The sequence below is a fragment of the Dendrobium catenatum genome, unplaced genomic scaffold (assembly GCF_001605985.2).
Source record: "Dendrobium catenatum unplaced genomic scaffold, ASM160598v2 original_scaffold_238182, whole genome shotgun sequence".
NCBI lineage: Eukaryota > Viridiplantae > Streptophyta > Magnoliopsida > Asparagales > Orchidaceae > Dendrobium > Dendrobium catenatum.
In genome coordinates this window covers 496,302-510,978 of record NW_021556590.1, presented here as the reverse complement: position 1 = coordinate 510,978, position 14,677 = coordinate 496,302, and the positions used below count along the sequence as shown (strand labels likewise).

At 34.6% G+C, this 14,677-nt stretch overlaps 1 protein-coding gene across 1 annotated transcript; it reads right to left on the bottom strand.

Moving 5' to 3' along the window:
- Nucleotides 1–2,001: 2,001 nt before the first annotated feature.
- LOC110100257 (aspartyl protease family protein At5g10770-like) lies at nt 2,002–14,137 on the bottom strand. Its single transcript, XM_020827686.1, has 5 exons — nt 13,725–14,137; nt 13,592–13,598; nt 12,777–12,852; nt 3,414–3,500; nt 2,002–3,233 (listed from the first exon to the last, which is right to left on the bottom strand). The coding sequence occupies exons 1-5, from the start codon at nt 14,135–14,137 to the stop codon at nt 2,002–2,004; spliced, it is 1,815 nt and encodes a 604-aa protein (XP_020683345.1).
- Between the last annotated feature and the right edge of the window lie 540 nt (nt 14,138–14,677).

Sequence of the window (14,677 nt, the reverse complement as noted above, 5' to 3'; positions counted from 1 at the left end):
TTGAAAACCTCAAAATAGGAAAAAAGTTACAAAGCGACACCACACTAAGAAATCCACATTGAAAATTGGAAGAAATAAAAACAAATCTCTCTTCACGCACACACACACACACACACTCTCTCTCTCTCTCTCTCTCTCTCTCTCTCTCTCTCTCTCTTATTGCAAGTAAAATAGCCTGAAGGGATGTAAACCTTCAGAAAAATGAGAAAGAAAATAATCCAATCCATCTCGTAGCGCTACGATGCAAGTTTGAGGCGCTACGGCACTTAAACCACTATCTTGATCTATTGTATCACTTCGCTCATTATCGTTCAATGCTGGGGAGCTTGGGAACACAGAGCCGAGGCGCTCGAATACATAGCAACGGGGCGCTCGGGTCTTAACGCCGAGGCATTTTATGAAAAAAATTTTGGGTGCGAAGTAGCCAAACCTAAGCAGGGGGTAAACCCCCTCACCCCTTAGCGAGCAGGAGAAACTTGAGGTCCGAAGCAACATAACAATCCAATTGATCAACACAATCAGATTCGAAAAGCCTAAAAATTATTTTGAGTGACAACATTTGTCCCTCATTCCCCCTAAATGTTTCTATTTTATTTTATTATAAGAGCTTAATGTGTTTGGAACATATAAAATTATATCACTAGTCAGATGAAATGCAAAATTTTAATTAGACACTTTGGAAAGGGCTTCAATGTCAACGCCTTTTGCCCCACTCACTAAAGCCTAAGTTGGAGTTAGAACTTTTTTTATGGATGAACATACACATACATGATGCATGAAGGTAGTGGAGGAGCCAAGATTTTTTTTGTATGTGAGCATAATATTTAAAAAAAAATCATCAAAATTACACAAATTTCAATCACGTAATTCATCATTACGCAACTTTGTTGTGAGCTTCCAACATGAGGTCTTGTATTTTAAGGCTGTGTATATTTAAGGAATATGAGTTTGGTTGCTTCAAAGCTTTAAGGTGTTAAGTTATACGGCCCAATGGGTTGGCAAAATTGACAATCCGGGCCAGATTTTTTTTTTTTTTTTTGTATGTGAGCATAATATTTAAAAAAAAATCTTCAAAATTACACAAATATTAATCACATAATTCATCATCACTAAACTTTGTTGAGAGCTTCCAATAAGAGGTATTGTATTTTAAGGCTGTGTATATGATTTGCATGTGAGTTTGCCTAAATTTGCATAGATGTCCCCATATTTAAGGAATATGAGTTTTGTTGCTTCAAAGCTTTAAGGTGTTAAGTTATACGGCCCAATGGGTTGGCAAAATTGACAATCCTTAAATGCTTCCATTTACAGAACACAATAAAAAAGAAAATTGAAGCCAAAATGAGAACCAAGTGGGTTAAGATTAAGAAAAAATTGACGATTTTACTTTGTAAGGGGTCTGACAGTGAATAAAAATCACCACAACGGATGATCTTTATTCTTTTTTATGTTATAAAACTCCAGTTATTTTTTTTTAATGTTAAAAAACTTTGTTATTTCAGTAAAGCCTAAGAGGCCCATCTTACCATTTCTTTATTAGAAAAAAAATTCCTAATGGGCTAGTGGGGGCACGTGCTGCAATGCCCCCACCGTGGCTCCGGTAGTACATGCATGATGATGAAGTAAGAGTGTATTGGATTTGATTTGATTTTGATAGAGCAAGTGCGGACCAAAAGATTTGAGCTAAGTATAAGCTTTTTTGTAAATAAATATGACATTTTACCTCTGATAATAGAAATTCTAATGTCTAACAATTATTATGATGACCCCCTTAATTATAAAGAAAATAAGCACATCTTAATGGTTTTCATAAAATCATATAGAATTTTCTTCATTTAATATTTAATTATTTCATAAAATTTGGATAAAATTGATTTTTTTTTTTCATGGCTACATTTATTGTCTCAAACGCCCTGATTTTATAACCAACATGATGAAACCAATTCATTCTAGCTACAATAATACATAGCATTTAACCCAATTGACTTGATCAATCCATCACTAGTCACAACCATTAGCTCCGAAGCCAATTTTTAAGTTCCCCACATCATAGACTATATTGAACCTGCGTTGTTGCACATTACCAATGACCACAACCACACTATCATCATTATTTTCAGTGAAGGCTAAGCACACTTGAGATTTACTTAACCCATAAACTATCCCCATGGAATCTAAGGTAGTTGTCACTTCGCCGTCAAAGATCAACGCAATCGATGGAATGTACATTATCGTGTAGTTAGTTAAGTCATAACATGTGTCAAGACTGGGCAGTGGTGGCGCTACTGGGTATTTGGTCATGTACTGTCGAAAAGTGTTGCGGAGGGCGGAGTAGGCAGTGGGCGGCAGGTAGCTAATCACTGTGCCAGAGTCCAATATGGTTCCAGGGTCTGTGAATACAGTAGGTGAAAGGTCGAGCCGTGAACCCCCAATAGAAATGGCAATGAGCTTGATGAAGTAAAATGATGGAAGGTCTTGGTCAGTTAGCATCGGTGTATAAATTACACCAGGGATAGAGCTACCTAGTTCGAGATATCCAGTTGCACTGGGCCGTGATGGTAGACAATATGAGAATACCTTATTATACAATTGAGCTGTTTGGGAAATAATTGAAATAGCCCCACGACCGAGGCCTAATAAACCATCTAATTGTCCGAATTGCCCGGTGTTGTTATGTCCACAGCCGAAGCGGAAGTTCTGTATAATATCAGAGGAGAATGTCAAGGTGTCTTGAACGAAGGAGCCATTGGTATAAGAATAGTCATGATATTCTTCATGGAAGAGACATGTGGAGGTAGACGAGCAACCAAATTGATCGAGATCAAAACAATAGTCAGAGGTGCATAAGATGTCAGAGAAGGTGGATGACTGGGTTGGGTCATAAAATGGATCTTTTTGGGTGTAACAATTATAGCAGGGAGCACATTGGGTCCAACTGAGATCACTACCAGTGTCGAACTCAACTGTGAAGAACTTTGTAGGGGTACCTAGTCCTATGGTGATGATATAGTTCACGGTATGATAAGCTTTGCCGATGTTTGCCGGAACTCTTGCAAAAAGAGAGCCTCGAACAGGGTTGAGGCGAGAGGTTGGACTGGCAGCCTGTTGGTGGATGTTTTTGACACGGGCTTGGTCACGACGGAGGAGCTCCACATGGGATTGTTTGTCTTGGCGTGCCCGAGATGAGCACCACCCATCCCTATGGACCACCGTGAGCTTGGAAGGGCTCGTGCCTGTCACAATTGAACAGCTAATTAATATATGTAATGAATTTTTTGGTTTTGCATCACATTTAAGCTTGTGATATCTATTGAATGAGCTTAATTGATGCATGATTTATTATTATTCTAATTAATTTATGAAAAAATAGTCTCTAATAGGGTATTAAGAAATTATTGAAATTGTTCGCAAACTTTTATCAGGCATGGAGCAGGAGCTGCTCGGCAATAGTGACTTGACGTCAATGACATGGTGTTCTCCAGCAAGCTCTTGCGTTGATACTAGAAAATTATTTTCAATTAGAAGCAAAAAGAAGAGGAGATTGAGAAGAATATAACAGGAGAGTAGAGAAGAAGAAGTCGCCATGAGAATATAACTTTGAAGCTGTGCTTAGGACAATTTGGAGGAGTAAGCCAAGTGTAGGTGGGTCTTTATAGGAGGTGGATTATTGCGCTTAATGAGGTTATTAGGAATTTTGTTTATAATATAAATCATTATTTTAAGGGAAAATTAGGTTGTGTAAGAAGAGATCAAATAAGGGTTTTGTCCTATAGTGAAGGAAACAAATGTTTATTGCTTGGGCTGGTTTAATAAAAACCAACTTGCTGATTTTTTCTTAAGCTTTAATTTGATATGAAGTTATATAATATTTGCATTCCCATCAATTTAATTTTTTTGAAGGTGTAGCCATCAGATTTGGCCCTATGTTTGATCAGGTATAAATATAACAGCTAATGATGAGTGTTGAAAATTTAGAATATACTTACAGCTTTCCCACGACATAACTTGTTATTTTTTAAAGGAAAAAAAAAAAGAACGCACAAAATTTTGATAGTATTCTAAGTTAGAATTTAGTTTAGGGCATAAGATAATTGTTAGTTAATTAGAGAATTTTATATCAAATAATTAGATTTTTTTATAAAATGGGTAATTTAATTTACAAAATAGAAAAATCCAACTCACAAATATAATAAATTTTTAACTCTGTGTAGAATCTGATTTTGTCGATCAATCAAGTCGTATTATTGTATGGGACCTCAATTATGTTAGTTGAGCTCGTTGACGGATTGCATAGGTCCTCCACGTGCTTGGATTTTGATGTTTTGTACCCTTTTTTTTCTGAATAGCACTGCAATACTGTATTGTTGAGTTGGAGATAAAAGAGAGAGAAGAGCCACAACACTCTAGATTTCCATGCTATTATACTGTTAGTCATACTAGAGAAATAGATTGCTATGTCATGGCACTCCAAACCTGGTGTAGCAATGTTGCATACCTTGGTAAGTTTTATGTTTGTCTCTTTATCTATTATGTGTATAGAACAGTGCAAGGAATAAAAAGAGACAGGAAGAGAACGATGAAGAAAGAGATGTGTACCAATTCTCACAATTTTCATTATGAATTTCTTGGTGATGTGTGGCTCTCCGATCTTTTTCAAAATTTTTATTTTTCCACATTAAATCCTGAAAGTCTTTTTTTTTTTTTGCATTTTCTCTTTCTTATTTGTAGATGTTGTGAGGGTTACTTTCCCAACACAATCTTTTGAAGGGAAATTTCACTTTAAAAAAGTGCCTATTTATGTGAGAAAAGGCTATATGTAAATAGTCATTGTTTTGGCACTTAATGTGAATCTCAAAAATGGAGTTCGTTACATAGATGGAAATTCAATGCAATAATGTTGCTTAAAATATCTCAGATAATTTTTTAAAAAGAAAAAATTGCAGCCGGGAATCGGGATAATTAGATTTATTGTACTTGCATTAATTGCATGTGAATAAAAATTTAAATATAAAAATTCATATCATCAAAATTTAAATTATATTTTCTTTGATAAAAAGATAAAATCATTAATTTTATCCCTATGAGTAATTCAAAATTTTAATTATATTAATGAAAAATGATATATTTTTTAACTTTGATCAAAACTAATGAGGGAAAAATATTTCAAAAAAGAAAATATAGATTTCTTCTATCTGTTATAGTATATGTAAGTACTTAAACAATTATAAAGAGTTGAAAGACTATTTAGTAGTTCCACAATTGGCATATCATAATGATCAGACGAAATTAAGAAATGAAAGTATCTCAATAAACAAATCATTTTATCCAAATTCCACATTACTTTATAACTAAAGATTAATACATAAGAATTGATCACTTCAATTTATAAAAAATCTATCATTATTAATTTACTATATCAACCAAAACATATAGATAAGATAAGATCCATTTTTTCAATTCATGTTATAACATACAAGTCCATCCTGTCATCAATTCCTCTTTTGCAAGGGGAAAATCACTATCATAATGACTACATCTTTTTATGTTAACTAAAAAAAATGATAATATTAATATGCAACAATATCAAACAAACAGCTAGTATGAGTTGATTCCACTATCAACTATCAGCTAAAGACAAAAAGGGTACGACATTACATCAGAAGATATCTAAAATAAAACAGTAATATAGGAATCCAAAATTCATTAATTAAAATCTTACATAGTAAAATTTCATAAATCAATCGCAATGATATCATAATATAAAGTCCTAATAGAATTATTCATACCTTTATTGCAGACACCACAACTATCGAGGGATCCAAAAGATAATTAAAAATTTATATAAAAAATGAACTTCAAATTCTATCAATTTTGTGCATGTTACCAAGAAACCTATGATATGTTACCAACAAATCACATGCTTACAAGTTTTGATGATATTGTCTAATATATATATATATATATATTACTGTGTTTAATTTACCTTTTTATCTTTTGAAAAAAGAGTCAATAACTTTCGTATTCTTATCCCACTCTAGAAAATATTTATTATAAAAAACTCTCATCATAAAAATGATTGAAAAAAAGCTATAAAATTATACAACAACAACATCATCAACCCTTTATCCCACCAGCTACATGAATACTTTTTCTTCATTGTGTCATGTTAAGAATAAAATTATCATTTAAATCTAATAAAAATATATTTTCTAATATTTTTTAACCAAGCCTTTTTTAGGTATACCTCTACCTTTTTAACATCGATCAATTCTAATAAATATACTCTCTAACCGAGTCATCAGAAGGCTGATATTTTATATGGCTAAACTATCTAAGATGACCCTCTCTAAAGAAGTAAAATTATAGTCAAATAAAATGTGACAATTGACCAAAAATAAAATGTTAATATTGTCCCAAGTGAAGTTCTTGCATTTAGAAAATGCATCTATTAAAAGAAACCACAAATTGGAAATCAAGTTTATGCTATAAATAGATACAATCCTATAGAGAGTTTGCACTCAAGAGCAGTGATAACGAAAGAAGTTAGCAGAATGATATTGGCATGCTTACTTCCATAGCATTCTTTACAGGCTATTCCAAAAATTCTTTTTCATCGTGTTGCGAATCTGGTTTCAGGACTTATAATTTTGATGATAACATACATTTTTGTTACTTCTGTTTTTCTACGATTGCCTTGCCTACTAACATTTCAGGTCCATAAGATCAAATTGCAAATCAAACTAACTCAAGATTGGGTAATTAGGACTGAGTCAGCTTGTAATGTAAGTCAAGTGTCTTTTACCTTTTACTGAGTCCATTATAATTATGTGAGCCCTGATGCTTAGTAACCTTGCAAACACACACTCGGGGGATAAATTCTGACAATTTTAGAGTTTTCTGCTTTCGATCATATCGTCCGAGATAATACAAAATCATCCTGGACAATTAGTTAAAAATAGAAACCCTAATTAGGGCATCCTGGTTAAGGGAGCCGCAATTAAGCAAATCATGCTGGACGATATTAACATTGTCCTGGACGATAGGCTCAAATAAAAAAGAATCAACCGCCAGATTTATTTAGGCATATTTTATTTTTGGACATCATCCTAGACGATGTAGTACAATTCTGTCTGCTCTGGTAATTAAGGTTTGATTGCTATATCATATCGTCCAGGATGGTCAGTTAAACAAACCTTAGTTTCATCATGGACTACTACGGCAATGTTCTAGACGATGTGTATTATTTTGTACTAATCATCCGGGACGATTCTGTATCGTCCTAGACGATCAATTATTTTTTTATCATCCAGAAATGCATCCAGGGTGATGTTCTGGATGATATTCATTATTTTGTATTAATTGGCCCGGACAATCGTGAGATCGTCCTGAACGATCAAGTTATTTTTTCATCATCTAGACATCCATCCAAGGTGATGGTCTGGATGATATTCGATGACTTGAACTAATCTTACAGGATGATATCCTATCATCCTGGATAATCTGAATAAATGAACCTTCTATTCGTCTAGACTCTCCTAGATCATCCTGACTGATTGAGCTGAATTTATATTAATCGTACGAGATGATCGGCCGATCTTCTTAGACGATAATGTCGGTATGTTGCAATTAAGAGCAAATCTAAAGCTCTTCTATTTAAGACATCTTATTTACATACGAGTGTATCTTTTGTTTTTATCTTGATGTGAGAGAGCCTAGAGGAGAGGGAGAGCAAAGGAGAGAGAGATAGAGAGAGGATCTTGTGAGGGGGAGTTTGTGAGGGGTTCACAAAGGTTAATCCAAGAAAGGATTTGAGTCATATTCTCCGGTTGTCGTCCCTTATTCCTCGGTGGTTCAAGAGAGGTCTACTTTAGCAATTGACCGGGTTCTGTGCCTGCTTCAGGAGGAAGCAAAAGGAGTCAGGTTCTGTGCCTGCTTCAGGAGGAAGCAAAAGGAGTTGAGTTCTCTACCTCACCAGGGTCAGTGGAAAGAAGGTTTGTACAAGATTATTGGCCTTGTTATGGGGGTAAAAGGAGAGTCACTGAATTTAGTGCAATACCCGGAGGAGATGCTCCAGAGAGTGGATGTAGGTCAAGTTGACTAAACCACTATAAATTTATGTTTTCTTTTTTACTACTTTTTTTGTATTTAATTTCTACACTTCATTTTCCTTGTGATGTTTTTTTTGGTTTGACTTGAGTTTGTTTATTTGATTGAGAAAATTTGTAAATACCAATTCACCCCCCTCTTGATTATCTTTGGGCTAGTTCATAAGGGCTTAACATCCCTGATGAACTTTCAAGTGGTATCAGAGCGGGATTCGTAAAATCAGGTTTTTGAAAACTTTTGAATTTCGATCCATAGCTAACTTCGGTAATCGTAATACTGCAGTATGACATTCTATTACCTGATCACCTTTGTTTGACAATATTCTTTTTTATTTTTGGAAAACTTACATGTCTACATTTTTATAATCGATTGAATATCGCATGTGGATACTTGTGAAAGAAGGTTATTCACCTCCGTCACGTGAAATTAATGGCATTAAAATTGAACTTCCTTTTATTCTTCCATATGAATTTGACTCTTCTTTGTGGTTTACTCTTCCTTATATTAGAGAGTGAGTTTTTCTTCTCTAATATATGAAAGATATACTCACAACTGAGAGTATTTAAGAGTTTTGAAAAGGGATCTAACTTGCAAAAAATGTCAAGGGCATAAAATGAGCCCAAAAAGATAAAATAATATGAAAAGAAGTGCAATGACTGCAAAAAAAAAATTAACAGATACACAAAGAGTATAAAAATCAAAAGATGTGCAAAGTGCTCTAATTAATTAACAAGAGACATAAAATGAGCCCACCAAAAGCAAGCTCTCCACTCTTTCAAAATTTTAAATCTTAGAAGTATTCATGTGTTATTTGATATTTTCAAATGTTTGATTTAAAATTCATGATTGTGACTAATTACTTTGACATATTATTTTATAAGATATTTTTCTAGAACTAAGTTTTGAATGGATCTTTTTTTCTTATCCAATTATTTTTTCTGAGTTAGATCTTTATTTTCAAAAGATAGTTTGCCATGTGAGAAGTTTGAGCTAGGGCAAACAGGATCAATTTTTCTACCATTTTTTTGATTTTGTTGATGTTAACTCATTGATTCTTACAAATTTTTAATTCAATCACATGGAGACTTTATCATATTCATGCTTTAATAAAAAAAATTGTACTTTCACTCTTCTTTTTCTTCTTCTGTTATGTTTTTCTTTTATGGTTTTCTCATCCATTTTGTGATGTCAAAAGGGGGAGTAGTATGTTGTTAGTGGGTAGTGTTTGGTTGTTTCATCGTACTATTTTACTTATGTTTGTGTTCTATTTAGATTTGATTGTTTGTCATCATAAAAAAGAAGGAGATTGTTACGAATCTGGTTTTAGGACTTATAATTTTGATAATAGTAAACATTTTTGTTACTTTTACTTTTTTAAGACTGTATTGCCTACTTACATTTCAGGTACACAAGATGAAATTGAAAATTAAACTAGCTCAAGATTGGGTAAATTAGGACTGAGTCAGCTTGTAATGTATGTCAATTATCTTTTACCTTTTCTTGAGTCTATTGCAATAATGTGGGTCCTGATGCTAAGTAACCTTGCACACACACTCGGAGGAAAAATTTTGACAGTTTTAGAGTTTTTTGTTTTCAATCATATTGTACGGGATAATTCAAAATCGTCCTGGATGATCAGTTAAAAGTAGAAACCCTAATTAGGGCATCCTGGTTAAGGAAGCCACAATTAAGCAAATCATCCTAGATGATATTAGCATCGTCTGGGATGATAGGCTCAAATTAGAAAGAATCACCCGCCAGAACTGTTTAGGCATTTTTTATTTTTTGACATCATCCAGAACATCATCATAGATGATATAATACAATTATGCCTAAATTACTCTAGTAATTAAGGAAATCAATTAAGGTTTGATTGCTCGATCATATCATCCTAGACGATAGCAGGATAGTCTGGGACGATCAGTTAAACAAACCTTAATTTTGTCCTATACTACCAGGGCGATGTTTTATACGATGTTTATTTTTTGTACTAATCATCCGGAACGATCCTGTATCTTCCTGGATGATCGATTATATTTTCATCGTCCAGACATGCATCCAGGGCGATATTCTGGACTATATTCATCATTTTGTACTAATCGGCCCGAAGGATTTTGAGATCGTCCCAGATTATCAAGTTATTTTTTCATCATCCAGACATTCATTTAGGGTGATGGTCTGGATGCAATTCGATGACTTGAACTAATCGTACAAACGATATAATATTATCCTGGATGATCTGAACAAATAAACATTCTAGTAGTCCAGACTCTCCCAGATCATCCTGGCTGATTGAGCTGAATTTGTACTGATCATATGTGACGATCGGCCACTCATCCTGGACGATAGGATCAATATATTACAATTAAGAGCAAATTTGAAGCTCTTTTATTTAAGACCTATTATTTACCCAAGTGTGTATTGTTGACCTCGATTTTGCCCAGAACCTTAGTCAAAGGGTTGACTTGGTCAAATTGACCAAGTCAGACCCCAAGACCCTCTCCAATAGGCTCGTAGGGTCGAGTCGAGTCTGTTGAGCCCGGGCTTGGACCCTGAGTCAACCCAGTTGACCGAGTCAACCAGGGTTGACCAGTTTGGCCCCTTTAAGCTTAAAATCAATTCTAAATTAATTTCATGGATTTCATGGCTCGAACCTCAAACCCCATTGACCCAATTGGCTGATTTGACTAAGTCAAATGTTGACTCGGTCAAATTTGTCCATTAATGGGTCATAATCATCCATTAGGAGCCCAATTAATGCATGTAAAGGCTCTAATTTAACTCCTTCGAATTTCAAATGAATTCCACGGCCAAAACCGACCTATTTCCCTCCAAATCACATCAGGAATTAATCCCAGCCGTTGGTATTAGGTCTAGGGGCTTTAAATATGAAAAATTTTGTCCAAATTAAGATCTTTTTTTTTTCTTGCTCTCTCTCTAGACCGCCTCAACACTTGAGATTTCGTGTGAGAGCTCTAGAGAGACTCCACTCCCTTCCCCACGTCAAACCCGACCACCCAAAGCCGCCGGCGGCGAACTCTCCGGCGACCCGAGGAGATTTCCCTTCCGTTTCGTTTCGAGACCGATCCAGGACGTTTCGAGACGAGGTTTCTTCTACAACTAGGAGCGTGGACAGTCTACAAGTGCAACAAGCCAGAGATCTCTCGATTTCATCGAGTATTTTCGGTAAAAGATTATAGAAATATCAATTTTCAAAACCCTATTTTGATATTGAATCCATTGTAGAATATTATGTCAATCTCTCGAGATTGTACTTTATTCTCAATGCAGTATTCGATTACAAAATAGGAGAAATCAAAATCTGCGTGGTGAGACACAATTTTCCCCCCAAGGTTTTTCTAAAAATTCATTATTTCTAAAGTTGAATATGAATCAACCTCCATGACAGCCTAGCTTTAAGTGGACCTGCTCTACAGGCTGCTGAGTGAAACTTCAGCCCCCCCTCAGTTTTTGGCTTACAAAGAGTATTCCAAGCTATATAATGCATACCCTTCATACCGTTCCTCTTATGCCAAATGAAATTCCTGCAACATTTATCCACTTCCAACAGCACCTTTCTATGCACCAAATTATAGGTCGAGATAAAATTTGGGAGAGTTAATAGAGACGTTTTTGCAAGCAAAAACTTTCCTGCCAAAGAAAGACATTTGCCTCCCCAAGTGTTCAGCTTTTGCATAGTTCTATCAATAAGAAATTGAAAATCAGATCTGACCGGTCTTCTTAGCAGTAAATTTACTCCCAAGTACTGCAGCTCTTTCACGGTTTTGAAATTCAAAATCTTCTTTACCCGAACAGTCTCAACTTTTTTCATACCTCTACTAAAAACAAATTGGGATTTTGTGTTGTTCACTCGCATTCCAGTCCAGGAACAGAAGTTCAGCACAATGTTTTTTAACTTGGAGGCCAATTTCTTTAAAGCTTGTGAAAAGATCAACACATCATCAACATACAACAGATGGTTAATTTTTTGAGCTCTTTGTGAGATTTGGATTCCCAAATCTTTACCTTCTTGTGCCATAGCTAGAGAGAAAATTTTAGAATAAACAATATAAAGAAATGGAGAAAGGGGGCATGCTTGACGAAACCCATTTTCAGAAACAATCCACTTGGAAGCTTTGCCTTTAATGATGAATGAGAACCTAGCTTTTCTGACACATTCCAAAATCAGCAAAATCATTCTCATTGGAATGCCAAACATCTTTAGTACTACTTCTAAAGCCTCCCAACTCATACTATCATAAGCTTGCTCCATATCAAGCTTAACCACCATCAAACCTTTTTTGTTTTTAGAAATTCTAAGCTTATGAAAAATCTCATGAGAAATAAGGCAATGGTCAAACATAGAACGACATGAAGAAAGGAAACTTGTTCTTCAGTGATACATTTTGAAATAAAATTTTTTAGCCTATTCAAAATCATAGTTGCCACAATTTTATAAGTAGTTTAGCACAAGTTAATAGTCCTAAAGTTTGATGGAACAGTTGGATTTTTTGTAATTAAAATCACTAATGTATCCTTCCAGTCATTATGCATACTTCCAGTTTTAAAAAAGCTAACAATAGCATTCCAAGTGACTTCCTCAACAATTTTCCAAAAGAATTTGAAAAATGAAGTTGTAATACCATCAAGACCCAGGGATTTGTTATTACCTTGACTGAAGACCGCCTTAATCAATTCTTCCTTGGTAAAATAAGCACTGAGAAAATCAGCATCCTTACTAGAAAGCTACAGGTTATCCAGAATAGAAGGCCATCCAGACAACTTGCACTCTCTAAAAGCCCATTTCTTTCGGAAAAAATCATAAAAAAGAGCTTCAATTTTTTCAAAATCCTCCACAAAATGATCATTCTCATTCTTGATTTGCCAAATAAGGTTACCATTCTTCTTAGCTGATGCAAAATGATAAAAAAACCTGGAATTACTATCACCTTATTGATGCCATATGGCTTTTGCTCTTTGATTCCACCAAGTAGATAATCTACTCAATGTAATATTTAGTTCATGCACCTTTCTTCTCAACAACTTAAGTCTTTCATCCGTGAGTCCTTCACCATTCGATTCTTCAAATTGTAATTGTAAAATATCCCTTTTCAACTCATCGTTTAACATATTCAATTCTTTGCATTTATTCTTTTTCCAAAAATGAAGTGCTTTCAATGTTATTCTTAACTTTCTTTTCAGAATTTCAGCATTTGTACCAAAATCAGATTTTCTCCTAGCCTTTAAAGCAATATTCCAAGTAGCTGGATATGACTTCCAAGTATCTTCAAATAAAAAAAACTTAGATTTAAGATTTTGAGGTTCAACCATATTCAAAGAAATGGGATCATGATCTGAAGCAATCCTTGATAGATGTCGCGCCTTAGCCATAGGAATTCTTTGAAGGGCAACATAATTCAAAAAGCATCTATCTAATCTCTCCCAAATTCTAGAGTTACCTTCTTTATTATTACACCAAGTAAACCTTGGACCTACAAAACCAAGATCATGAAAGTCATTATTTGTTAAGAACATCTTCATCTCCTTTGGTCCATAAGAAAAATGGAATCTCTTACCCCCTTTCTTATCATCCTTAGAAAGGATACAATTGAAATCACCTCCAATAATAGTCAAAAAGATCACCAAGCATATGATCTTCAAGAGATTGCCATAGATTCCTCCAGGTTTGAACCTCCTTTGCTCCATATACAGTGGCCACATTCCATTTGCCTAAAGCATTGATGTTAATATTTACCACAATCAATTGGAAAGAATGCTCAATGACTTCAAAGGAAGCCAAATCTCTTTTCCACAGCACTAAAATCCCCCCTGAGAGGCCAACAACCGGTTGATGAAAGTAGTACCAATCACTACCAGTAATCAAATCAACATCATGTCTTTCTACACAGGAAATCTTTTTCTCAGTCAGCCCAACAAAAAAACAATCATTGTCTTTCAAAATCTCCCTAAAATATAGGGAGGCCTCCCACTTTCTGGCCCCCCTACAATTCCAGAAAATAACATAAGCCATTATAAAATAGTAGGGGAATTATCCCCCATTGTTTTATTATTTTTCTTCTCACCTTTCCTCTTTCTTTGTTCAGCTTCCACAGGTCCCAAAGACCTTAATTCTTTTGATAATTTTACTTTACCAGAACTTGTCTAAGATATCAAATGATCTCCATTTTCCTGTACTTCAACAGAGCTATATTTTTCAGGAAAAACTTCATCTTCAGCTGTATCCATCGGCTTGGATTCATTATCATAATAAGTAGCAACCCTTTCAACAACTTCCCCTTCCTCAATATCTTCTGTTAATAATTGAAACATGTTCTTGCTATTAAAATCAATTGGAATTACCTGAGACCAAACCATTTCAGTACCAACAACCTCCTTATGATTAGCTGATTCATCTTGAAAATTAGCTGCATTAGAATTTCCCCTTTCCTGCACATCCTCCTGTATTTTTTCCATCTTATCAACAGGTTTGTACACCTGTTTAACTTGAGCAGAATTACCATTATTCTTCCATGTATTTTTGAATATCTTATTTTTAAATTTATCATGAATC